At 54.6% G+C, this 24,013-nt stretch overlaps 1 protein-coding gene across 2 annotated transcripts in view; it reads left to right on the plus strand.

Annotated features, from left to right (window-relative positions):
- Positions 1–24,013, plus strand: part of ADCY3 (adenylate cyclase 3) — an 89,753-nt gene that overhangs the window by 50,401 nt on the left and 15,339 nt on the right. For both annotated transcript variants that reach the window (XM_059893489.1, XM_059893490.1), the window contains exons 4-8: positions 16,931–17,061; positions 17,454–17,565; positions 17,742–17,869; positions 19,178–19,336; positions 20,105–20,282. In XM_059893489.1, coding sequence (XP_059749472.1) covers positions 16,931–17,061; positions 17,454–17,565; positions 17,742–17,869; positions 19,178–19,336; positions 20,105–20,282 — 708 coding nt within the window. The remainder of the gene's footprint in view (positions 1–16,930; positions 17,062–17,453; positions 17,566–17,741; positions 17,870–19,177; positions 19,337–20,104; positions 20,283–24,013) is intronic.

A 24,013-nucleotide genomic window follows, 5' to 3' on the forward strand; every position in this document is an offset into this window, starting at 1 on the left:
TGTATCAGAATTTCATTCCTTTTTAAGGTTGAATAATATGCCATTGTATGTATGTAACATGTTTTGTTTATCCATTCATTTGTTGATGGGCTCCACCTTTTAGCTCTTGTGAATGACACTGTCATGCACCGTTGGTGTACAAGTATCTGTTTGAGTCCCAGCTTTCCAAGTCTTTGGGGTATAAACCCAAGTGGAATTGCTGGGTCATACGGCGGTTCTGTATTTAACTTTTTGAGGAACCAGGCACATGCATTTTTAATGTTGATAAATATTACCAAATTGTCTCATAGAGGTTCAAACAATTTACACTCTTCCCAGGAATGAATGAGAGTGGACTTAGGCACTTAAGTTTTCCTTGTTTATCGAGAAAAGACTTCTTTGCTTTTGGAACCCTGCAGCTCCCCCCAGGGATGCCTATTTGAAAACCCCAGCTGCAGGGAACAGGCCCCAAGGCAGTGGTAACATCCTGTGAGCTGTTGCCTGCTGTTTCCTGATTTGGCTCAAGTCACAGCGAGGTAAACACAGGTTTGGAAGAGTTTCTTTTCTTTTTCAGTATACGTTGTATGATATTTGATCAAAATAGACAAGTATAAAGAAAAAATACTGATAGAGGCATATTCCTTCAAGTCTCTTTTCCTTCTTCTATGTTTGAAAGAGTGTTAACCCTGATTATAAAAGTAACATCTTATTCTCAGATGTAGCAGTTCAGAACCAGATATTCAAGTCTTAACGCCCGTCTCATATGGTTATTATGGAAGCTCAATGTAAAGGGTTTTTTAGCACAGTGCTGAAGAGTAGGCAGTGAACTGTCTACCATCATATTATTGTTGTTGGATACATTTTGAAGATACAGAGAAGTAGAATAAAACCTCCCATAGTCCAGGGGTTACATTTAAAAATAATTTTAAAAAAATAGTGTGTTAAATTGGGTTCTCGGCTAGAAAAGGCTTTCAGGTTTGCTGGATTTTTTTTTTTTTCCTTTTTGTTGAGGTAAACAACATCTAACATAAAATTAACCATATTGTACAATTTAGTACATGGCAATGGCCCCAGCCCAGGGGACGCTGGCTAAGGAGGAGCCAAGAGGCAGGATGGGAGCCGGCTGGGGCTGGTGCACCCTCGTCCATGGCTCCACTCGGGACAGAGCTTGCTCCCTCCCCAGGCGTCGGGGCTGACATGTCGAGTGGTGTGGGCTCTGGGCTGATTTTACATCCCAGGAATGTCAGCTGATGTGTCTTTGGAGCTGAGTGCAGGCCACTGGAGAGTTTGCACACTCCCATTTCACTTTCCTCCTGTGAAAGCCCCTCGTGAGAATAAAAATGAGATAATAGATGTGAAAACGCTTTGGAAAGGGCTGCAGAAAGTCCTAGTGGAAGAGGAAACAGAAGCTGGTTTGGCCACCTATGTACTCACATTTGTTTAAATGCCTTTTTTAAAAGTTCCCAATTTGCAGGGGAGACCTCCTTTCAGAATTTAGTTCTCAGGGTCTGTGTCTCACTTTTTCTTTTATCGGCGAGTGTTTATCTTGTCTTCCAAACTGCTTTGGGAGGAGGCACCGTGTGTGGCCTCCAGCCATCACTCTCCTCTCTGGCGTCAGGAGCCCACCCCGGATCCTCTAGTTCTGTCCTCTTTGCTGCTGTCACCTGGGAGGTTGGGCTCTCCTTTGCTAAGATGACCAGCCTCCTGCTGACTGCGGGTGACGCCCGGTGGGTGGGCTGCCGGCCTTGTCCCTGGCAGGTGCTCAGCTTGTCTCCCCTGCCGGGAGGGATGGGACCTCGTGGAGTTGAGGCTCCGTGAGTGTGGCCCTGGCAGGCGAGGGCTCTCGTTGCATTGCCGAGCGCGTATCTGGAGCTTTAGGTCGTCCAGTGGCATTGACCACAGGGTGCTCTGGGTGGACTTCAGGCCTGTCTCCAGCTTCTCCTCAGATCCACGGGCCTGTTAGGGTCGAGCAGGAGACCCAGAGGAAGGAGCTGGAGTTGTTTTTCTTTATTCCCATGTGACCATAACTCGAGGGTTTAGTTGGGGACCTTGAGGGTTGCTAAGCGCCCCGACTGCCACCTGACAACTGCAGGCACCCAGGAAATCCACCCAGTACACACCCGTCGCCAGGTACAAACTCTAGACTTCTGAGCCTTTCTGAAGCACATACTCGGAATTACTTCCCAGGGAGTGGGAGGTGGGTGGAGGAGGATGTGGGGGAGGATGGAGGGGTGGGGGAGGATGGAGGGGTGATGGGGACACCGCAGGCTTGCACTTCCTTTGGATCATGTTCAGTTAGGAAACCAACCTGGTCCTCACCTGGGGAGGAGAGCTGCCCTTGGTCCCCACCCGCCTGGGGGAGGAAGCTGCGGCCGGGCGTCTAGGGGAGAGCCCAAGGCTGCCTGTGCGGGGTTCTAGGCCAGAAAACCATCCACTGCCACCCGTACCCACCTAGGGCCAGGGGTCAGATCACCTTCTTGCGTGGTGCCCTGGGGAACTCGGTGTGGGTGAGTGCTGGGGGCCCTCACCTCTGGGGGGATGCAGACAGAGCAGTCGCTTCTGCCTCCCCTGCTACTCCAACCCAAAGCCCAGAGCACCTTTGACTAGGGGTGGTGTTTCTTCTTTGTGCAGGAGTGTTTCCCTGGGTGGGTGACCTTCTGCCCTTGAGCAGGTCACCCTTTATCACGAGACTCAGACTCCTCTGGTAAGAGAAGCTTGGGACTGGGACTGCTGCCATTTCAAAAGCTCAGTTTCTGGTCTTTCTGAAGGTCTCTGACCTCTGGCCAAGCCTGCCTCACTGTTCCCTTCAAGACCGTTAGCTGTGAGGATAAGGTGTAGAGTGACCTCAGCCTCAATTGGTGGGGAGAGGGAAGTCAGAGTGACAGAGAGAGAGGTGAGGAGGAACCACTGCCACCTAGCCTGGGGGTGGGTTTCTAGTGTCAGCCCTCAAAGCGCCCGCTGTTGTCCTGGCAACAGTGGGGTTGGGGCTGGGGACCTGCCTCCTGTGTCACTGCACGAGGACGACGCAGCTGATGGAGGCGGGGCAAACCCATCGTTTACTTGACGGGAACCATGGAGGAAACCCCCTGACAGCAGCCTCCAAAGATGCTTGCTGTCTTAACTGCTTCACAGAACCACTCACGAGTATTTTTTAGTTTTTAGCTTAGCCTTGAAGGCCTCTTGGTTTGAGAAAAGCCAGAAGGTGAATTTCCCATGGTATGAAGTAGGCATTAGTGCTTCTGTCGGTTCCAGCTCTCACCTCTTGGATTTCACAGAATGTTCTTCATTCTGACATTCCAGGATTTAGCAGAACAAGGCCATGTTAGGTGATGCACATGATGAGCCCACAGAGGACAGGCTGTTCGAAGGCCGTGGAGGGCCGCTGCCGGTGGGGGGACATTTGCTGGGTCGGGGGGCCTGGGCGCTGGTGGTGGTAGTGCTTGGCCCCGTGTCTGGGCTGTGGCCTCCGCGCTGGGGCCCTGCCGGGCTCTGGAGGGTCCTGGGCCCAGAGACGTCCTCCAGCAGTGTTCTTCTCTCCACGCAGTCATAGAGTCTACGGTCGGGGTCCAGTCTGGTCCGGGTTGTGGTGCGTCCCCACCTTTATCTGGCTGTAAAGATGAAGTTTTGTTTAGTAATAGGAGTAGTTTTTGTTTGTTTTGTTTTGTTTTTTAAAGAAATATGTGCTGTGCTGTGTTTGTTTGTTTGTTTTTTTAACTTTTGGGTTTATTTATTTATTTATTTATGGCTGTGTTGGGTCTTCGTTTCTGCGCGAAGGCTTTCTCTAGTTGCGGCAAGTGGGGGCCACTCTTCATTGCGGTGCGCGGGCCTCTCACTGTCGTGGTCTCTCTTGTTGCGGAGCACAGGCTCCAGATGCGCAGGCTCAGTAAATTGTGGCTCATGGGCCCAGCCGCTCCGCGGCATGTGGGATCTTCCCAGACCAGGGCTCGAACCCGTGTCCCCTGCATTGGCAGGCAGATTCTCAACCACTGCGCCATGTTTTTTTTTTTTAACAATTACTTCTGCCCAGTCTTGAGCTGAGTTTTTACTGAATTATCTCATTTAATCATCACGACAAAACCCAGAAGGGGAGTTGGCCCTCCCTCCCGGTGAGGGCCTCTATTTGGGAGATCTACTGATGAGGAGAATTAGGTGAGTAGTCCCCAGACTACATCTGGGCTATCAGTTTCTGTTTTGTTTGACCTGCCCAGAGCTTCAAAAATTTCAAATACTTAAAAATTTGGACATGCTATATAAAAACTTGTGTTTCTGACTGCCTTGAGAAATGGAAATGTCTGACAACACAGGGTGCAGAGTGAAGCTTGCATTCACATCCGAGCCAGGCCACTTACTTGCCCCATGACCTTGAGCCAGTTACTTATGCCCTTTGAGCCCCCATTTCTTTGTCTGTGAAATGGGAACAGAATAGGATTGTCAGACTGTCTAAAAGAGAGGATTCATCCCACAAATATTTGAGGCATGCTTCTAGACACTGGGGGTACAGTTGTGAACAGAACAGATTCTAGTGGGGGAGACAGTCATTAAACAAATGCTGTGTTAGGAAGTAGGACAGGCAGTGGAGAAAAACAAAGCAGGGGAAGGAGCATAGAGCCTGCCAGAAGTGAAGGGAGGTTGCTGTTTAATATCGTGTGGCCAGAGGAGGCTTTCCGATAAGATGAGATTGGAGCAGAGACCTGAAGGCACTGAGGGTGTGAGCCATGCAGTGATCAGAGAAATGAGCAGCAAGTGCAAAGGCCCTGTGGTATGTTCATAGGATGTCAAGGTGGTCAGTGCACATGGAGCAGAAGTGAGGGGATGAGAGGTAGGAGATGAGGCAGAGAGGTGATGGGGGCCAGATTCTACAGGGCCTCGTTAGGACCTTGGTTTTTCCCTTGAGGGAAATGGGAGACATTGGAGGGTTGTAGGTTTTAAATGGATCAATCGGGCTTATGGTGGAGAAGAGAGAGTGGTGGAAGCAGGGAGACCAGTTAGAAGCATTGCAGTAATTTTGGTGAGAGAGGATAATGGCGCAGACCAGGATGGAGGTGATGAGGAGGACAGAGGATTCTGGGTATGTTTTGAAGGCAGAGCCAACGGGACTTACTGCTGGGTAGAACGGGAGATGAGAGAGTGGGAAGTCAATGATGGCTCTAAGGGTTTTAGCCTGCAGGTGAGCTGCTGCTTTGGGTCCAGGATGGAAGCAGGTGGTGTGTGCTTCCATGGCAGACATTGTAGCAGTCTTTTCCACCGATCACAGACGTGACCTCGGCCTCCTTCTCAACACAGCGCTCCAGGCAGCTGCTCTGTGTCCCTCCGAGTTGGACTTAATTGCTGCGGTAGTGTTCTAGAGCTGCGTAGCCATTTGTGGCTATTTAAATTAAAATTAGTTAAAATTTTAAAATTAAAAGTCAGTTCCTCAGGACTTCCCTGGTGGTCCAGTGGTTAAGACTCTACGCTCCCAATGTAGGGGTCCCAGGTTTGATCCCTGGACAGGGAACTAGATCCTGCATGCCACAACTAAAGATCCTGCACGCCGCAACTAAAGATCCCACGTGCTGAAACAAAGACCTGGTGCAGCTAAGTAAATAAATACTAAAAAACAAAAAACAAAAAAAGTCAGTTCCTCCATTGCACTGGCCACATTTCATGTGCTCAGTAGCTCCATGTGGCTGGTTCGTGGCTACCGTATTGGAGAGCACAAATTACAGAGCATTTCCATGACTGCAGAAAGTGCTGTTCTAGAGGGTGATGGCTCGCCTCTTGGGCCACGTCTCCTAGTTGACAGCTCATTAACTCATCAGACCTCTAAGGAGCACCCTCTTTGTGCCAGGCTCTCTTGGTGAGGGCTCCAGATGCCACACGTGTGGGCTATCTTCGGGCCCAAAGGGCAGTCTCGTGAGATGGTGGTCACGTGGGCCCACAGTGGCCCATCTCTGGGCAGATGACCAGCAGCTGGACTTGCTCAGCCTCCCCTCTCCCACTCTAGCAGGGTAAGGGTTCTGGGCTGACCCTGGGTCTGTGTGGTTTCTGGGCTGTTCTCCCAACACTGAGATTGAATGTGGTCCTGCTTCCGTCTTGGAGCCCGTCTACCTGGGAGACTCTGGGCTGCTGGCTTGGAGCCTGTTTTGCAGTGGAAGGTCTTGTTGAAAGATATGCTGGTCTTTGAGTTACACAGCCTCTCCCTCTGAGCTCTCATGGCCTTTGGCTGAAGACAGCAAAGCACTCCTGTCCTGTGAGACCAGCCAGTCGGCAAGTGACTTGACTGCGCTGCCCATCCAAGCCCTTGGGGGGCGCTGTTTACCTGTGAGCTCCACAGCATGTAGCTTGGGGACTTGCCTAGATGACCCGTGATTGTTCTTTGATGACTTTGAGTGACCGAGGTCATGACCGTGTCTTTTAGATGGGGCAGCACGTGTGGGCCCCTAGTCTACAGGGCGGCTGTCTGCTCACATAGAAGCGGCAGCACCGGGGCGTCCAGATTTCACATGATGCGGTCCTGTGTCCTCTCATCAGGGAGAGAGGAGTTGTTTGGGCCCTGACCTCCCTGGGCTAAAGGCCAGGTCCTACCCTGCATTTCCTTCCTCCTGCTGCCTCCTCTGCACAGGTGCTCAGGCCAGGATGGGCACCTGGGGGGGGGGGGTCCAGTGACCTTTTGGCTTCTCAGTGGCCTGGAAACTCCAAGAATGTGGACAGATCAGGACCAGAACAGACAGGTTTGCAGACAGCTGTGGGTCTGCTCACAGCCTGTTGTAGTGACATGTATTTGTGTGTGTGTGTGTGTGTGTGTGTACCCAGTAGGACACACACATTCTTTAAATAGACAAGCAGACTTAACAGGCTTACTTTGTATAGACACTGTACACACACACTCACAGACGCACATGCACACATACCGGCCACCTGGGCACTGTAGGTCTCTCCACTTAAATCTGTCTTCCGACCTCTGCCCCTTTCACAAGGATGTTGTAGAAACTTAGCTTCTCATCAGCCAAGCTCGTTTATCCAAATCCCTGGCGGCCACCCTGCTGTAATTAACTCCTGAATATGCCTCATCAGAGTATCAGCCGTAACAACTCGGGGCCCCTGGGAGTGGTGCTGGCCTCCTCCTCTGTCTCAGTCCTGGGGTAGCAGGAAGGCGAGGCCTGGCGTGCTTGATCCGTCCCTGCCCAGAGCCTGGCCGAGACCATGCTGACAGTGCCCTGGCCGGGCTCACGGCTCACCTGAGCAGCTCGGCACGTAACCGTTTACAGATGAGGAGACCCCAGCCCAGGAGGCCGAGCGTCCTGCCCCGGGCCCCTGTGGTCTCTTCTCCCAGGGACCCCCTGCCCCACCCGGTCTGCTCACCTGCCTGGGGCGGGCCTGGGCCCTTCTCCCCAGGATCTGGGCAGTTTTCTGCTCTACCCATGAAGCCTACTAGAAACTTCCTGTCTCTTTCTGGACCGCGTCTGATTCTTTTCCTAGAGGGCCAGGGCCTCGCCTTCCATTGCCGTGTGTTTTTAGGATGAGCCTTGAGGGCTGGGGAGAGGCTGCGTGAGGCCCTTCACCCTCCTTCTTTCTCCGTGTGGAGCCGGGTCTCAGCCCCCGAGCCCCTGAGCCCCTGTCCTCTGTTGGTGGTTCTATCCGCGGCTGCCCCCTCCTGCCGCCTTCTCACGCGGTATCTGGGGATGGGAGGTCGCCACCTCTGGGGCAGCACATTCTTTGTTTGCACTGTTTTGACTTGTAGAGAATTCTCCCTCCATGGGAAGCAGCAGTCTGTTCCCCGCAGTCTTCCCTCGTGGGGCCTTCAGAGCAAGCTCATTCCTTTTCCGCACAACAGCGTTCCTCAGACTTGAATTCTCCGTGAGGCCGCAGATCCCCGTCTTCTCTGGGCTGATTCCCACCCACCCTCAGGTGACCGGACTCCGGCTCCCTCACCTCAGGGTCACTCGCAGACCAAGGCCCAGGAGATCTGTTTTTTTGTTGGGGGGAAGACCCAGAAGCACCACCACCTCCTCTTTCTGGACCTTAGCTTCTGTTAAGGGCCAAGGGGCTTGTGTAGGCATCATTTTATGCTGTGAATTCATTTAAAATCTAATAGCATCTCAAATGGCCAGACTTTTCTCCCAGGGTTGATACACTGTGTCCCGCCCCCATTCTATTCTCTTGCAGTTGGTTTTGGGGACTCAGGTAGAGGTTATTACATTTACCCCTTCTGAAGTTGATCCTCTACATTTTACCAGATTGCTCTGGAGTAAAGTCCATAGTAACCAGTTGTCCTAGTGACAGGCTATCCACACATTTTATAGATACATGGTCTGTATCTTCTCAAGTGTTCCTTCTGGAAAAATTTCCACTTTGAACAAAGAAAGAGATACTTAAGAGAGAACCCATTTTACACATGAGCAACCAAGGCCGAAGGGGCAAAGTGTATGCCCCAGGTCACAGGGGCCTTAGCGGCCTGACCCCAGCTCAGTGATTTTTTGCTCTACCCCCCAAAGCTACTCCTCTTCCTTCTGACAAGATTTTTAAATCTTTAAAATGCTTTGTCTCTTCAGCAAAGTCTGCTTTGGAGTTAGTCATTATTATCTTCGCATCTGTCTCTTCAGCCTCCAACTTCCTTTCCTTCTTTCGGTCCAGACCATCAGATTTTAAAAGTAGCTTCAAGGTAAGGAAATGTCATTTTCCCACAGTCCAGTTTTCTGGCAAACTTCCACTGTGTCACTTAAAGTCATGGTCCAAGAGTGAAGCAAGCACATACCAGAACTTCAGGGCACCACAAGCCTGAAAAGACGCAGTCCTGAAAACAGCGGCCTCTGTGCTCATGTCATTTTTATAAAGGAGAGATGATAGGAAGGGGCCTGGAGTTGATCACAAGAATTCACATGATAATGAATGCTGAGCATTAGAATTCAAAATACCAGGAGTTTTAAAGAGGTGGGAGGGTGACAGTTTCAATTCAGTTTTGAAAATATTACAAAACAAATTTAAAAAATAAAGGGTTATGGGAGAAGAAAAACTAAATGAAAAGATTATCCAAATTATTGAACATCCTCCCCCTGCCCACTCTACTAGTTCCTGATAAACTTTGATCACATCTTTCTCTTTACTCCCAGTTCTTTGGGACTGTGGTCATCAGTGGTTTTTGGCTTTCCTGGGGGAGCCTGGTTGAGTGTTGGAACTCTGCATCTTTGACCGTATGAGTCCAAGTTTCTGGAGGTGTGTTGCCATTTCCACCTTGACATGAATCACACTGCTGTCCTATCCTCTGGGTTTCAAGTGTTCTGCTTCTTTCTTTCCTTTTTTTTTTAGTATCTTCCTTCTTTTTAATATTTATTTTATTTTATTTTATTTATTTTCTTTTTCTTTTTTTTTTGGCTGTGTCGGGTCTTCATTGAGGCATGTGGGATCTTTTGTGGTGCACGGGCTTCTCTCTAGTTGTGGCATGTGGGTTTTCTCTCTCTAGTTGTGGTGCATGGGGTCCAGAGCGCATGGGCTGTGTAGTTTGCGGCATGCAGGCTCTCTCATTGAGGTGCGTGAGCTCAGTAGTTGTGGCACGTGGGTTTAGTTCTCCCGCAGCAGCATGTGGGATCTTAGTTCCCTGACCAGGGATCGAACCCGCATCCCCTGCATTGGAAAGAGGATTCTTTACCACTGGACCACCAGGGAAGTCCCCGTTCTGCTTCTTTCTAATCCACAAGTCCTGGTTGAGGTTTTTGCCTGCTGCTCGGACATGGCCTTGGAGGCGGGGGTCTCCAGCAGTGACCTTGGCAGCAGGATCTTTCTCTGGGTGTACCGATCAGCTCCTCCCCACTACAGGACCATGACTGTGCCTTTCCCCTTAGTTTCCTTTCCTTCACATCCTCAAATGCTCATAAAGTGGTGCTTGCAAACTTCAGTGTGGTCCCCAGTGACCTGAGGATCCTTGGGCCTTGCTGTGTGAGCCCCAGGTGATGCTGAGGCTTCCCCTCTGCAGGCCAGACTTGGGGTCATGAGGCCCTGGTCCCGTGGGATGGGCTCAGCTGTACCAGGGGACCTCCCAGCGCCTAGACGTCCAGGGACTCATCAGAAGTTTCTGCTCCTCCAGTAGCAGTGTCAAGTGATGCCAAGCTTCGCACAGGAACCACGCACCTCTGGGCCCTTTGCGGTCAGTCCAGTGGCAGCTCACTGGACCATAGGGGAGACCTGGTGGCACCCCCGTCTAGGTGAGCCCCTCTGGAGCTGCCTCAGTTGGCTTCTCTTGCAGCTTTGGGGTGACCCAGCATCTCAGGGCCCTCACCGTTGGTCACATCCAGAGCCCACTGTCAGTCACTGAGGCAGAGCTCTCAGCATCAGCCCCTTTCTCCTCCTCCCCTCGGCCCGTGGGGAAAGGTTTGGGGGCGGGGCTCAGGGCAGTCTCCTGGCCTGCCCAGCACTGAGCCCAGGCCTCCCCTGCTTCCGCCCCAGCAGTACCCTCCCCCTCCTTCTCTGCTGGCCGTCAGGAAGAGTCCTAGCAGCTGCCCTGGCCCGGCCCGCTCTCCCCGGTGCCCCGATGTGGTCTGGTGAGCCTGGGCCAGAATGCTGAGGCACCCACAGAGGACCCCCCCTCCCGCACAACAGCACAGGGACCGGGGCCACAGAATGTTCTGGTGGGCGCATCCCCAGGGCAGCCGTGTTGTCAGGTCCTTACTAGATAAGATTTGGGCACTTCTTTTTCTTCACATTCATAGCAGAACAACGTCCGGTGCAGGTGAGAGAGTTAGAGTGTGAAAAGTACATCTTTTGGTGGAGAAAAAGCCACCAGTTCCATGGGTCAGGGAGCCCTGGGTCCACGTTCCGGGTCTGCCACTACGGCTGAGGAACCGGGACAATCCACCTAACCCCTCCACGCCTCGATTTGGGCACCTGCAAGATGGAGGCAATATGACGTGTTTGTGAAAATATTGGGTAGGTGAGAAAGTTTTAGGGAGGAAGAGGGACAATCTTGATACTGGTCATTAGTGTCCATTTGCCTGGCGACTTGCTGTGCTTCTAAGAACTGCAGAAAGAAGCCAGCCCAGGGCGCCGGTTCTGTCGCACGGCTCCCTAAGAGAGGGCCACTGCCTCCTTCCCGTTTCACTGGGGGGCCGTGGTCTCCTGCTTGCTTCGCACCTGGCCGTCAGTCTCCTTTCTCAGGTTATAACCAAGCAGATGTGGGAGTCTGGAGGCAGCTCATTGGCCTTTCAGGGACGGTCCATTTCTAAGAAAACTGGTAGTTACAGACAAGCTGGGGTCAGGGTCACAGCTGGAGGCAACAGGAAGTTTTGTGTTTATTTCCAGTTTAAAACATACTTTAAAAAAGAAGCAGCAGCAGTATAACAACCATACAGCAATTTTGAAAAACATGTAAAGTTTTCTCTTAATTCCATCTCTCACACTGTTACCCTTTTCTCTCTTGCATATATCCTTCTGCCATTATTTCGATGCATGTGCATCCCGCGTCACCTTCACAGAACACAATTTCATGTCTTGCTTTTCTCTCTCATCGTTTTCTTGTAACAGTTTTCACTAGTATCATTTTTAAGGTTGCATAATCTTCCATCCAGAGGATATGTCACAATCTAATTAGCCATTTTCTGGGCATTTGGGCTGCTTATAGTTTTTTTCCACAAGTGTAAGTGATGCTGCATTAAAGTTCTTACACATAAATCTTCTTACTTCTTTTGGATTATTTCTGTTGGATAAATTCCCAGAAGCACCATTAATGGGTCAGAGGCTTAGAACATTCTTATGACTCCCAAAACATATAGCAACTGCTATTTTAGGGAGAGCAGGCTCTGCCTCTCTGCTGGGGAGACCAAGACACATCCCCCAGCTCTGGGCCCCGAGGATGCCCTGGGTGGCTCCTGTCCTCTCCACCCCTGTGCCCTCTGTGGGACCCACCAGGCAAGTGCACTTGGATCCCAGCCTCCTTCCTTCTCCAAGGACACGGATGAGGGAGGTGTTGGGGTCTTCAGCCTGGATGCTGAGAATGGATGTCAAGGGTCCTCTATATGTGTGTGAGGATTTTTCTAGAAGATCCATCATTAGCATCATACACTCTTAAAAGAGGCCAGGATCCAGGAATGGGTTTAGAATCTCTGAAATGTAAGGGCAAGCAAGGTCAGCATCAGTAGAGACACTGGTATAAAGTGGGTGTAGGTAAGGAAGGGGGTGAGCACACCTGGGCAGGGGCCGGGGGCTCTGGAGAGGTGGCAGGTGGGTGAGGAGGGGGCGTTCCAGAGAGAGTGATGCCAGAGCAGAGAAAAGCAAATAGTCCAGCTTGTCTACCCAGGAGGGGCCACCGAGGAGATCAGGGGGGAGCTGGGGCCAGGAAGGCAGGTGGGTGTCACAGGGAGGAGGCCTCGGTGCCGCGGAGAAGCACGCGGGTGGGGAGCCATCCACGGGTGTGAAGTTCAGACGTGGAAGGTGGCAGGGGGAGGGGAGCAGAGCCTGGCTGTCACAGAAGTCCTGGGGTTGCGACGTGGGCCCGGCCCCTCCTTCGCTGCCCACTCGGCCACTTTCTTACCCCTGCCCTCCACCTACTAGAATGTTCTTTCCTGTCCAGTCCCGTGGCAGCTGCCTGTTGCATTTTTTCTCATCTGACAAATTGTTCTTTTTTCTGTGTACACCTACTTCTTATTTAAGACTCGTCTTATCAGAGTGACTTAAGGTGGACTCTGCCTGCTAACCTTTTGAGGTTGACCATAGGGTTGCCGTACACCACACGGGTCAATTGGTAGCCTTCATTTACAACCACAGCTGCTTTCTTGATATTTGAAAATTTGACATTTAAGGGTTATCTGCTTTCAGAACTCGTCCATTCTCTTTTTTTTAAAAAGCATTTATTTATTTATTTGGCTGCGCCAGGTCTTAGTTGCGGCACGCAGGCTTTTTAGTTGCAGCTCGCCAGCTCCTTAGTTGCGGCACCCAGGCTCCTTAGTTGTGGCATGCATATGGGATCTAGTTCCCTGACCAGCGATCACTCGGGCCCCCTGCATTGGGAGTGCAGAGTCTTAACCACTGGACCACCAGGGAAGTCCCAGAACTCATCTCTTCTCTTGCAAAAAGTTACAGAATCACGTGATGCAAAAAGTGAAAATTCCCCACGTGGCACCCCCAGAGATAAGCTCACAGCCTCCTTGCTCTGTGGACCTCCAAGGCACCTGGGTTTTGGGCGTCAGGGCTGCCCTCCTTTGTGCCTCCGCTGCTGCCTTTATCCTGCCCTGGTTGACAGTACTGGAGCCCAGGTCATGCTAGGATAGGGCAGTGCGTGTCGCCTCCGGGGAGGCCTGGCTTGTTTCCAGGGAAATTGGGCCACGGGCACTTCACAGGGTTGGATTGCATTCTGATGTCCCCAAGGTTCCCAGGGAGCCCAGAGTGGCTTTTCTGGGAGGACAGAGTTCTGTGGAAGAGCCTGAGGGGGGCGTGGGAAAGGCCTGCCTGTGTCGGGGGTGGCTGCTGAGGCAGGCCGCACCGCGCTGTGACTTTCCTGATCCTCGGTGTCCCGTGGCCCCCCTCTGCTCTTCCCAGCCTGGCAGGCCCTGCCCACGCCCCTCACATGTCTGCCTCTTTCCTGCGTTGGCCTGTATCCCGCATGCACGTTGAGGGGAGAAAGGCTGAGATGCGCGTGGAAGGCAGGATCCTTCTTGGTGTCCCCTTATCATCCTGTCTGGATCAGACAGGCTCACAGGGCCTGGCCGAGGGACCAAAAGATTTCCTGCTGACCCTGACATCCCGCTGGAGCTCTTCATCGATAAATCTATGGCCAGCTTGGAAGCCCCAGGGGAAGTTTAGACCTTGTCTTTCTGAGACACCTTCTGTCTCAGTGCCTCAGTGACACTTCACACCAAGTGACACAAGAACAGCTAAAGTATATGGAGCACTTGCCACGTGCAGACATCGTTTTAAGTGCTTTATGGTAATGAGTCGCTCAGCCCTTCTGTTTTACGGGCGAGGACACCAGGGCACGGGGAAGTTTAATGATGACCTGGCATCGCGCAGCAAGTGGCAGGGCTCGGGTCTGAGCCAGGCGGTCGGACCCTGTCCCTGCCAGCCTGGCACGGGCAGGGCCACACATGGGGCGGGCTGGGACCCCTGGGATTCCTGCCCCAGCCCTCACTGCTGCCCCCCAGCCCCGGCTCCTTCTCCCGCTCAGGACCCCAGCAGCTCTCTCCACAGGCCACCCTCGAGAGCAGGCAGGGCCTCGTGTCTCTGGCTTTTCTTGAAAATCCTCCTGGAGGCTCATCTTCTTCCCAAGCTGAGAGCTTTGCCATGGCAGCAGCTTTGCCACCTGCTCTGGCTTGGGCTGCTGGGCCCCGGGAGGCTCGGGTGCTGCTTCCTGGGCTCAGGTGGAGCCAGGCAGGGCGCACTGGGGTTATTTTGGCTTCTCATTCCTGAGCTGTAATGGTGCCATTGGTGGGTAATGGTGGGTTCTTAACAGTGGAAGAGACATTGCTGTGGAAATGGGAGGGTAATAGGAATAACCACTGTCCGTGCTTCAGGCTAGAGCCAGTGCCAGGCATGCTGACCAGAGCGGGCTCACCTTGTTACGGTGGTTTCACCGCAAGGAGGAGGATTGATTTTCCCTGTGAGAACAGAGATAGGGCACAGGGACCTGCCTCCCTGTGTGATGGCGAGCAGGTGGGGGGCTCCTGGCCTGCAGGCCTTCCTGGGAGGAGGAGGGAGGGGCCGCCTACAGCTGAGGCATCTTCTCCAGGGGAGCTGAGGCCCCAGCCCTCTGGCTCAGTGGGGACAGAGGCCCAGGTATGACACCAGACTCTTGGGGGCCTCTTGGCTGCGCCCACCGGAGGAGAGGAGTCGACCTCTACACCTCAGGCTCCTACCCCAGATCAGGTGCGTCTGAAAGGCAGGTAGAGCGGGGTTTTCTGCCCTCAGGGCCCACTGAACACGGCACAGAGCAGGAGCGGGCAGGGCCCTCCCCCCCCGTCCAGGCCCGTGGCAGAGGTGTGTCCCCGCTCCTGTACCACGGGGCTGGCATCGCTGCCGAGGCCTGGGACCTGCAGCCGGAGTTTCACTGTGGCCCCTGACCCCTGGTCAGACCCCAGGTGCTGAGGACGCGGGTCTTGGTTTTCTGGCCACCCCTCCTGCCCCAGGTAGCTCCTGGCCCCAGGTAACTGCACACAGCGCTCCCGGATCCGCGCGCCCCGCCCGTCCCCTCCTCCCCTTTCAGCGGCTGACCCTGCAGCACTGGCCTGGTCCCCCGGAACTGCTCCACCCCGGGGTCAAAGGCTGCGCCCTCCAGCCACGTCTCTTGTTCCCCCAGCCCTCTCTGCCTCTTTCTGCACCCACACTTCTCCCAGGCTGACCTCACTTCCTGCTGCCTCATCCCGCGGGCCTCAGTTTAGTCGCCTCCTCGCCATTAGTGCAGTTCTCTTGCTCCCTTACCGTTTCCATCCTGCAGACCTGCACCTGAGGTTCTCCCTCCAGCCTCTCCCACCGTCCTCCAGCGGGCACCACCGTCACCTCCCTCCCCTCCCGGGGGCACGGGGCGGTTCCTTCCCGACCAGTTGCCGCTGCCTGCGTTTCCCCCTCCTCTGACCCAGCCTCCAGCACCCCCGCCGCCACGTGTCTCCTCTCTCCTGTTCCTGCGCTCGGTCTAACCCGCGGCTTCTGAGCTGCAGGCTCAGCCCGCTAGTCACCGAGCATCTGCCTGCAGGGCGTCCCTGCACGGGGAGCCTCCAAGGCACCTCCTAGACCAGACTCCCATCTTACCTCCCCACCTCTCCCTCCTCCTTTTGCCCGTATTTCAGAGACTGGCACCTCCCACCCGGACGCCCAGGCCATGGCCCATCACCCCAGGTGCAGGCGGCACCAAGTCGCGGATCCTGCTGGCCCGGGGTCTTAGGCCGCCCGTCCTGCCCAGCCGGCCGCCCTCATTCGGGCCCGGCTCTGCCTGGAGAACGGCGGGGTCTCCTAACTGGCCTCCCTGCTTCCGTCTCTGCCCCACGCCCTCTGCCTGGGCCCATCGCTTCCCCAGCCCTCGGGAAGGACTTCTGATGCCCGGCCCGGCTCGAGAGGCCCTTCCGGCGTCCGAGCCAGGGGTCGGCAGGCGCTTTCTGAATAGGGCCAGGTAGTACGTTTTTTCGGCTTTGTGGGCCATACGGTCTCTGTCACAACCACCCAACTCTGCTGTTCCGCCGAGAGGACGGCCGCAGACAATGTGTAAATGGGTGAGCGGGGCTGGGGGCCGGCACGACTTGATTTGTGAACCGGGCAGCAGCCGGGTGAGGCCCCAGGTGGCGGCCTGCTGGCCCTGACCCAGCCGCGCTCTCCGGCCGCGCCGCGTGCTGTTTCCGCCTCCGCCCACACCTGCCGGCCCCGCGGCTGCTCTGACAGGGTGTTCTCAGTCCTCAAGCCTCGCTCCTAGGCAGGCCTCCTTGACGGCCCCCCACGTCCTTCCTTCCTTCCTTCTTTCTCAGTGCTCTGCCCTCCGTTGCTCGTCTTAGCGCAGATCTCACCGCCCTGTGATGGGTGCATTAGCGTGTCCCCCACGAGACCCGCAGCCCTCGGAGGGAGGGACTCACTCGTCTTCGTAGCCTGGCACCTAGCGTGGTACCTGGCACGTCACATTGAATCCGCATTCTTGAGTGATAGCCCTGTGCAAGGTGGGGTGGGTCACACAGAAGCCCTGCCCTCAAGGGCACACGTAGGCGCTGTCACCCTTCCTGTGGTACTGGGGATGCCTTGGAGGCACAGAGCCAAGCCTGGGGTTCTTCACGGGTGTCTGAGCTCTGTCCGTGCTCTGAAGGTGCTCAGGTCGCGATGCTGAGCCTGCTCAGGGCAGGAAGCGGCCGGTCCTGGGCCTCCGGCTGCTTCGCAGTGAGGGGCGTGCACTGCACCGTCTCTGCGGAGGGTCACCTGGCTCCTGGCTGACACCTGTCACCAGGATAAGGGCGTTTCTTCCCAGAGTGTCCGCGCCTGCCCCTGCCCTCCCCACTCACTCTCTCCTCCCCCACAGGAGAACCTTATGCTTTCCATCCTGCCCAAGCACGTGGCAGACGAGATGCTGAAGGACATGAAGAAGGACGAGAGCCAGAAGGACCAGCAGCAGTTCAACACCATGTACATGTACCGCCACGAGAACGTCAGGTGCGCCGGCTGCAGGCCTGGGCTCCGAGCGCAGGACGGAGGCTTTGGGGGGGTCGGCTGAGCACTGCGGGGTTCGAGAGTCTTCCTGGGCCCCGGAAACACGGCCACCCCACAGTGTGAGCCTCAGCCCCCGCGGGGGCCGCCTTGCTGCCAGATGTTGGGGCCGAGATGGGTCCCGTGGTCCAGGCCTGTCATTGTACAGACGCCACCCGCGAGATAAGCTAAACGCCGGAGCCCTGAGTGTGCCCTGGACGTGCCAGGGTCTCACCGCTTCGGGGCTCGAGCAGGGACCTGGCCGCCTGAGGGCTGGGGCGGGAGCTGGCGGTGGGCAGCGAGGAGCCCAGCGTGCCGTCCGGGTCCTCACCACCGGGGCCTGCCTCCCCCCTCCGCAGCATTCTCTTTGCCGACATCGTGGGCTTCACCCAGCTGTCTTCAGCCTGCAGCGCCCAAGAGCTCGTGAAGCTCCTCAACGAGCTCTTTGCCCGCTTCGACAAGCTGGCGGCCGTAAGTACCCTGACCCTCGCCCAGCTTTCCGGGGAGGGGTGGGGGGCGCCATCCTCATGACCTGGGCCTGCCCCTCCTCCTCCGGCTCCCAGGACTTCCGCCCACCCATCCGTCCTCTGCTTTCTTTGCCCCTCTCCCCTCCTTGCCGAGGAGGGACTCAGGACCTGCCCTTTCAGAAATACCACCAGCTGCGGATTAAGATTCTGGGCGACTGTTACTACTGCATCTGTGGGCTCCCTGACTACCGCGAGGACCACGCCGTCTGCTCCATCCTCATGGGGCTCGCCATGGTGGAGGCCATCTCGTAAGTGGGGGGAGCGTGGCTCCTGGCTCTGGCACCAGCACGCCTTCCGCGCTGCTCTGTCTTGGTGGGCCCTGTGCATCCCGAGGCCCCTGAGCCGGGCTCGTCAGGGGATAAGGTGGGTGCGGCATGGTCAGTCCCAGGCTCTGGGAAGTCGGGCTAGGCTTACCTTCCTCACAGCTGAGGGAAACTGCAGCCTCCAAGGGATGCTTTTCTAGCTTTAGTCCACACTAGTTTTTTCTGCTGGAAGGTGCAGTCATCATGAAATTCTGCCACCTTCCATTTGCTTTCTTTTCCTCCCAAGTGTCCCCCCCACCCCATCTCTTCTCTCCGTGTTTTCTCATCATGACCCCCCAGGACAGATAGGTTCAGAGATCTCCATGCCCATCTCTTGGATCAGGAAGCCCGAGTACAGCAGTGAAGGGACTGCTGAGGTCACGAGATGTTTGGGCAACAGAGATGGGACTGGAACCCTGGCTTCTGAGCTCCGGCCAAGGCTCCTGCCTGCACCACTGTGAGCCTCTAGGGTGGTGAACTCTGCCTCCCCGGCTCTTCCCCACTGCTGTCACTGCGCCTGTGGGCTTGGAGATCCCTGGGGGGGGGGGTGCGGGGGGGTGCTCCCTGCCATCGACTCAAGGCCTCTGGTGGGCCCTGGGTGGTACCAGCTGCCCCAAGCCCCTTGCTGAGTCCAGGAATTGGGCGTGTGCTTCGCCACCATCTCCAAGGGGGTGGTTTTGCATTTTTACTGTCTTCCAGGTTAAAGCCCCCTCTAGGATTGGCTGGAAAGAAGCAGATGCTACCTTTCCCCAGGGGCCATAGTTCAGGATTTAGAGACTCTTACCTCTACTCCCATCACTGTTGGGCAAAGTGCTGAAATTCGTGTTTGTCTCTTCCTGGAGATCTCAAGCAAGGAGCTCTTCCCCTCTGCACACACAGCACGTAGTGCAGGGCCTGGCACATAGTAGGCGCTCAGTGAAGGTCAGCTGCACAAATGAGTAAACGGATGGTTGGAAGAGAACAGTTGGAGGTCCCTCAGGGGCAGAGGGTCTCTGCTGTTTCCTGCGCCTCCATCCGCACCCAGAATCACACTGGCCTCTGGTTGCTGAATCTCGCCTTGGCCACTGCCTGCTGTAGCCCCAGCTGTGGGTGACTCAGATGTGGGCAGAAAGCAATGGGGGCATTCTGTAGGCCCTGCAGCCTGGAGGGGAGGGAGGCTGTGCAGAATTCCTCCCGCTGGGGGGCTGGGGAGGGGGCTGACCACCTGGCTGTGGGCAGGCCTGACCCCTCCTCCTTTCTGTGTGTACCTGGCAGGTATGTACGGGAGAAGACGAAGACTGGGGTGGACATGCGAGTCGGGGTGCACACGGGCACCGTACTGGGGGGTGTCCTGGGCCAGAAGCGCTGGCAGTATGACGTGTGGTCCACCGATGTCACCGTGGCCAACAAGATGGAGGCCGGCGGCATCCCCGGGTGAGCGCGCGTTCCTTCCTGGGGCCAGGGGAGGGGACCGGCCCATCCATCCCTCAGGGCTGTGGCCCAAACGAGGGACAAGGGGCCTCGAAGAAGCAGCCCTTCCCACCCAGGAGCAGTGTTCTTCTTCCAGGGCCTGCCTCCTGGGCCTTTCCTGCCTGGGGCTCTGCAGGAGTCTGTCCTCCTGCCCCCTTTACCCACTGCGGGGCCTCGGGGCTCTGAGGTCAGGGCTGGAGCTCCTTCAGTGCGCAGGTCACCCCGAAGGGCAGTGTTAGCAGTGAGAGTCTCCCAACAGGCTCTAAGGCACCTGCACGTCTTTCCTGAGTTCTCTACAGACTCGGCCAGCCAGGTGGGGCAGGCTCCACCCTCAGGGTGGACCAAGGATACGGTGAAACCTTCCCCGCCTGGGTCAGGGGGCTTCCCTCGGAGGCAGTGACAGTTCTCTCCCTAGTGGTGACTCCCCAGAAATGGGTTATTACCCCCTGACAGCAGGTGTTGCAGCGGAGAATCACACCAGGTGGATGACAACCAGGCCTTCTGACCTTAGTGTTCAGAGCAGACTTCAATTCCTTATCTCATTTGCTACCCTCAGCAGCCTGTGAGGACAAACTGTCTCATGGATTGAGGCTCAGAGAAGGGGAGGTGCCGGGCTGCCTACACTGCCACTTAGTGCCAGGACTTGCCCGTCACCGCTCCGCCTCTGTCCCCGGGGGTGGGGCGGGGGCTGCCTCGGGGCCTGTGCTCAGGGCCCCTCTCGCCGGAACGCAGGCGCGTGCACATCTCCCAGAGCACCATGGACTGCCTGAAAGGCGAGTTCGACGTGGAGCCAGGCGACGGGGGCAGCCGCTGTGATTACCTGGATGAGAAGGGCATCGAAACCTACCTCATCATTGCGTCCAAGCCAGAGGTGAAGAGGACAGCCGCCCAAAATGGCCTCAGTGGCTCGGTGAGTCCTCCACCCACCCCCTGGGCTGGGGGAGGGAAAGGAAGGGATTAGAGGCGAGATTGTAGAAGAGTTGGCAGGACTATGAGAGGTCCCGCTAGCTGCTGAGTGTTAGAGCAAAGGGTAGTACGAGGTAAATATTTCGTGCCCAGTGTGAAGGCTGAGCTACAGTAAATGCTCTAAAGAACTCAGAAAAGTAGGAAGCTGTCCTGCAGAAAATTAGGAAATGTCATGGTGGAAAGTGGAGCCCCATGAAATGAGACTTGACCTTGTCACAAAATTATTGAGTCTTCATATTTTAGGAGTGCTAGGGGACTTCCCTGGTGGCGCAGTGGTTAAGAATCCGCCCGCCAGTGCAGGGGACATGGGTTTGAGCCCTGGTCCGGGAAGATCCCACATGCCACGGAGCAACTAAGCCCGAGAGCCACAACTACTGAGCCCGCGGGCCACAACTACTGAAGTCTGTGCGCCTAGAGCCCGTGCTCTGCAACAAGAGAAGCCCATGCAGCACAGCGAGGAGTAGCCCCCGCTCACTGCAACTAGAGAAAGCCCATGCACAGCAATGAAGACCCAACGCAGCCAAAAATAAATAAATAAGTTTATTTTTTAAAAAAAGAGTGCTACATGCACAACTTCAATATATTCACTGGAACAAATGAACAATGCATCTTCTAAGCTATTCTGCAAGATGGTAATTGACAACAATTTGAGAAGTCAGCTGCCTTTGTGAAGTGACGGAACATTTACAATTTCTGGCAAAAAACGTTTTTAGTACATTTTAAAATGCTGTTCCTTTAAAAAATTACGCACAAATTTGGTTGTACTGGGGACCACCTTGAAGTCACAGGGCAGCAGTCAAATGTATCTTTGTGACAACCACACTCATTCCTGTTCGTTCTAATCTTGCATTTTCTCATTTAATCAACCCTTGCATGGTGCGTCATTTGACTCAGGAGTTGTTCTTGGCACCTGACATCCCTGGGAGGGTTACGGACGGGACCCTGGCAGCAGTGTCTTTATGAAGCTGGTGTGCAGGAGTCATTATTCAGATTTCCAATTAGAGAAAAGTGAGTTCGTGGACATGTAGCTTAAAACACTAGCACAGAGGCTCTGGGTGAGTAGCGGTGGGGTCCGGGCTGTGGGCCGTTGGGCCCCGTGGTCTGGGTGCTGCCACACAGGACAGGAGCCCAGGCGACAGCTTCCAGTGAACGGGAGATAGACTTCTTCGTAAATCCTCCATCAGACAAATGAGGCGGCCCATTTCTCATGGAAACATGGGCTCTGTTCCCTTCAAAACCAATTTTCCTGACGTTTTGGGGCAATCCAGGTTTTCAGTGTGTTGTAAAGTTGAGTTTTAACTGTTTCTTAGTGCCCCTACCTAAAAAACATAGATGTTGCGAAGTGGAAAAGCTGGATTAAAGGTTCTGTACATTGAAAGTTTAACCAATGTGCCTGCTACTCACCTCCTGCCGCCCTCCCCGTGCCTTTGCTGGCTCTTTCCTCACTTTTTTTCTTCGTTCATTGGGAAGATGAACCCAGGGTATCTTATTGTTTTAATCGCATTTCTTCAGTTATTAGTAAGACTGGACACTTTTTTTTTTTTAATTTTATTATTTATTTATTATTTATTTTTGGCTGTGTTGGGTCTTCGTTTCTGTGCGAGGGCTTTCTCTAGTTGCGGCGAGCGGGGGCCATTCTTCATCGCGGTGCGCGGGCCTCTTACTGTCGTGGCCTCTCTTGTTGCGGAGCACAGGCTCCAGACGCGCAGGCTCAGTAGTTGTGGCGCATGGGCTCAGTTGCTCCACGGCATGTGGGATCTTCCCAGACCAGGGCTCGAACCCGTGTCCCCTGCATTGGCAGGCAGATTCTCAGCCACTGCGCCACCAGGGAAGCCCCTGGACACTTTTAACATGGTTGTCAGCCTGGTGATTTTCTTCTGTGAATTGCATATTCATATCTCACCTCTGAGGACTTTTTCCACCTCTGGTTTGTAGACGCTTCTTGTTTATTAGAGAGCTGAGCCTTCTGTCATATGTTGTTCATCAGCTACGTATCAAGCATCCGCTTCGTGCCCAGCACTGTGATACATCTGTCTCGGGGAACTTAGAAGTTGAGCTGCTGTAGATTATACCAGTTGTCTTCCTACAAGGCGCTGCAGCAACTGTCAGCCCCCAGTGTGCGTTAAGTGAACAACTTAACACCATTATCATGAGCCCATGTGATTAGCTCAATAATTGTTTAAGATGTCTCCAACTCAAGATGTGTGCCGAGAAGGCCATGTCAGCAAATCACCAAACCTGCTCAGCAGTCAGTCAGAAGTAGTCAAGCGCAGAGATAACGCGTGAATGATGTGTGAGTGATGATGGGAAGCAGTAGGGAAAGTGGTGACGGTGGCTTCTCTGGGCCTCATAGGAGCAAATACCATTCCATCTGCAGAAGCCTCTCCCCGTGGTTTAGTTGAACAAAGTGATAAGGAGGAGAGTGTGAGGAGAATTGTCACAGTGGACCCTTTCCAAAGTGTTAAAAAGACATCTCCCATCTACACTAACCTTGCTGTTAGTCTCATTCAGTTGTTTTAAATGCCATCTCCGACAGCTCCCAGATTGAGATCTCAGCCCCAGCCGGCATCGCTGCACTAAACTTACAGCCACGTGTGCATCTCCATCTGTGTATATGACAGGTCCAAAGCTGAGCTCCTGATCTTCTCTCCACCCTAAAGCCCGCTCTTCCTCAGTCATCCCCGTCTCAATCAGTGGCAACTCCGTTCTTTTAACTACTCAGCCCCAAACCTTTGGAGACATCCTGACCCCCCTCTACAATCCATGAGCCCCTTCCTGCAAGCTGTAGCTCTAGCCCCGCTCTCCTCACACCCTGGCAGCCGCCGTCCTGTCCGAGCCACCTCATGCCTGGGTCAGCGCAGTGGTCTCCCAATCTGTCGCCCTGCTCCGCCCCCCTCTGTCTCCACACAGCAGCCGGAGTGATCCTGCTGGGATGTTAGGTGAAATCATGTCACACACACCCACACCCACCCCCCGCCCCACCCGCTCAACACCCTCCTTTGGTCCCCATCTCACTCAGAGGAAGAGCCAAAGTCCCCTGAGGTCAGGAACCCCATCCAGCAGGTCCTCACCGCCCCACCCCTTTCATTCGCTGGGCGCGGGCAGTGCCGCCCTCCTGGCTGCTGCTCAGACACCCCGGGCCTCCAGCCCGCCCCGGGCTTCCGCCTGCTGGAACCCGTGCCTGAGAGCCGCGTGGTGTGCTCCGGGTCTTCACGGAAATGCCATCTTCACGGTGACACCTCCCCCGCCCCCCTTACAGTCACACTCCCCAGCAATGCCTCTGTCCCTTGCCTACTCCACCCCTCCAGAGCGCTGCTCTCTGACCTCCTGTAATCATTTACTTCTTTACTTCGCTGATGTCCGCCCGTCCTCACTAGAAGGTGGGCTCTGAGGTTAGGACGTTCTGTGTCCCCAGGAGTTACAACAGTTCCTGTCACACGGTAGGTACCCAGTAAATGCTTGGTAAATGAATGAATGAACTGTTTCCCTGTATAGAGTAGTATTTTTCCTTGACGGAGTAAATTAAATAATCATTGGGGAAATTGGTTTATGGAATTTATTCAGACTTTTGGAAGGCATTTGGCAGGGCTCGACCCCAGAAAAGATCTCTGTGAATCACTGTGTCACTGAGTTACTGTTTGAAAAATAGGAGTTGGAACAATAGGGTCTTTCTCT

This window comes from Balaenoptera ricei, chromosome 13, assembly GCF_028023285.1.
Source record: "Balaenoptera ricei isolate mBalRic1 chromosome 13, mBalRic1.hap2, whole genome shotgun sequence".
NCBI classification, from domain to species: domain Eukaryota; kingdom Metazoa; phylum Chordata; class Mammalia; order Artiodactyla; family Balaenopteridae; genus Balaenoptera; species Balaenoptera ricei.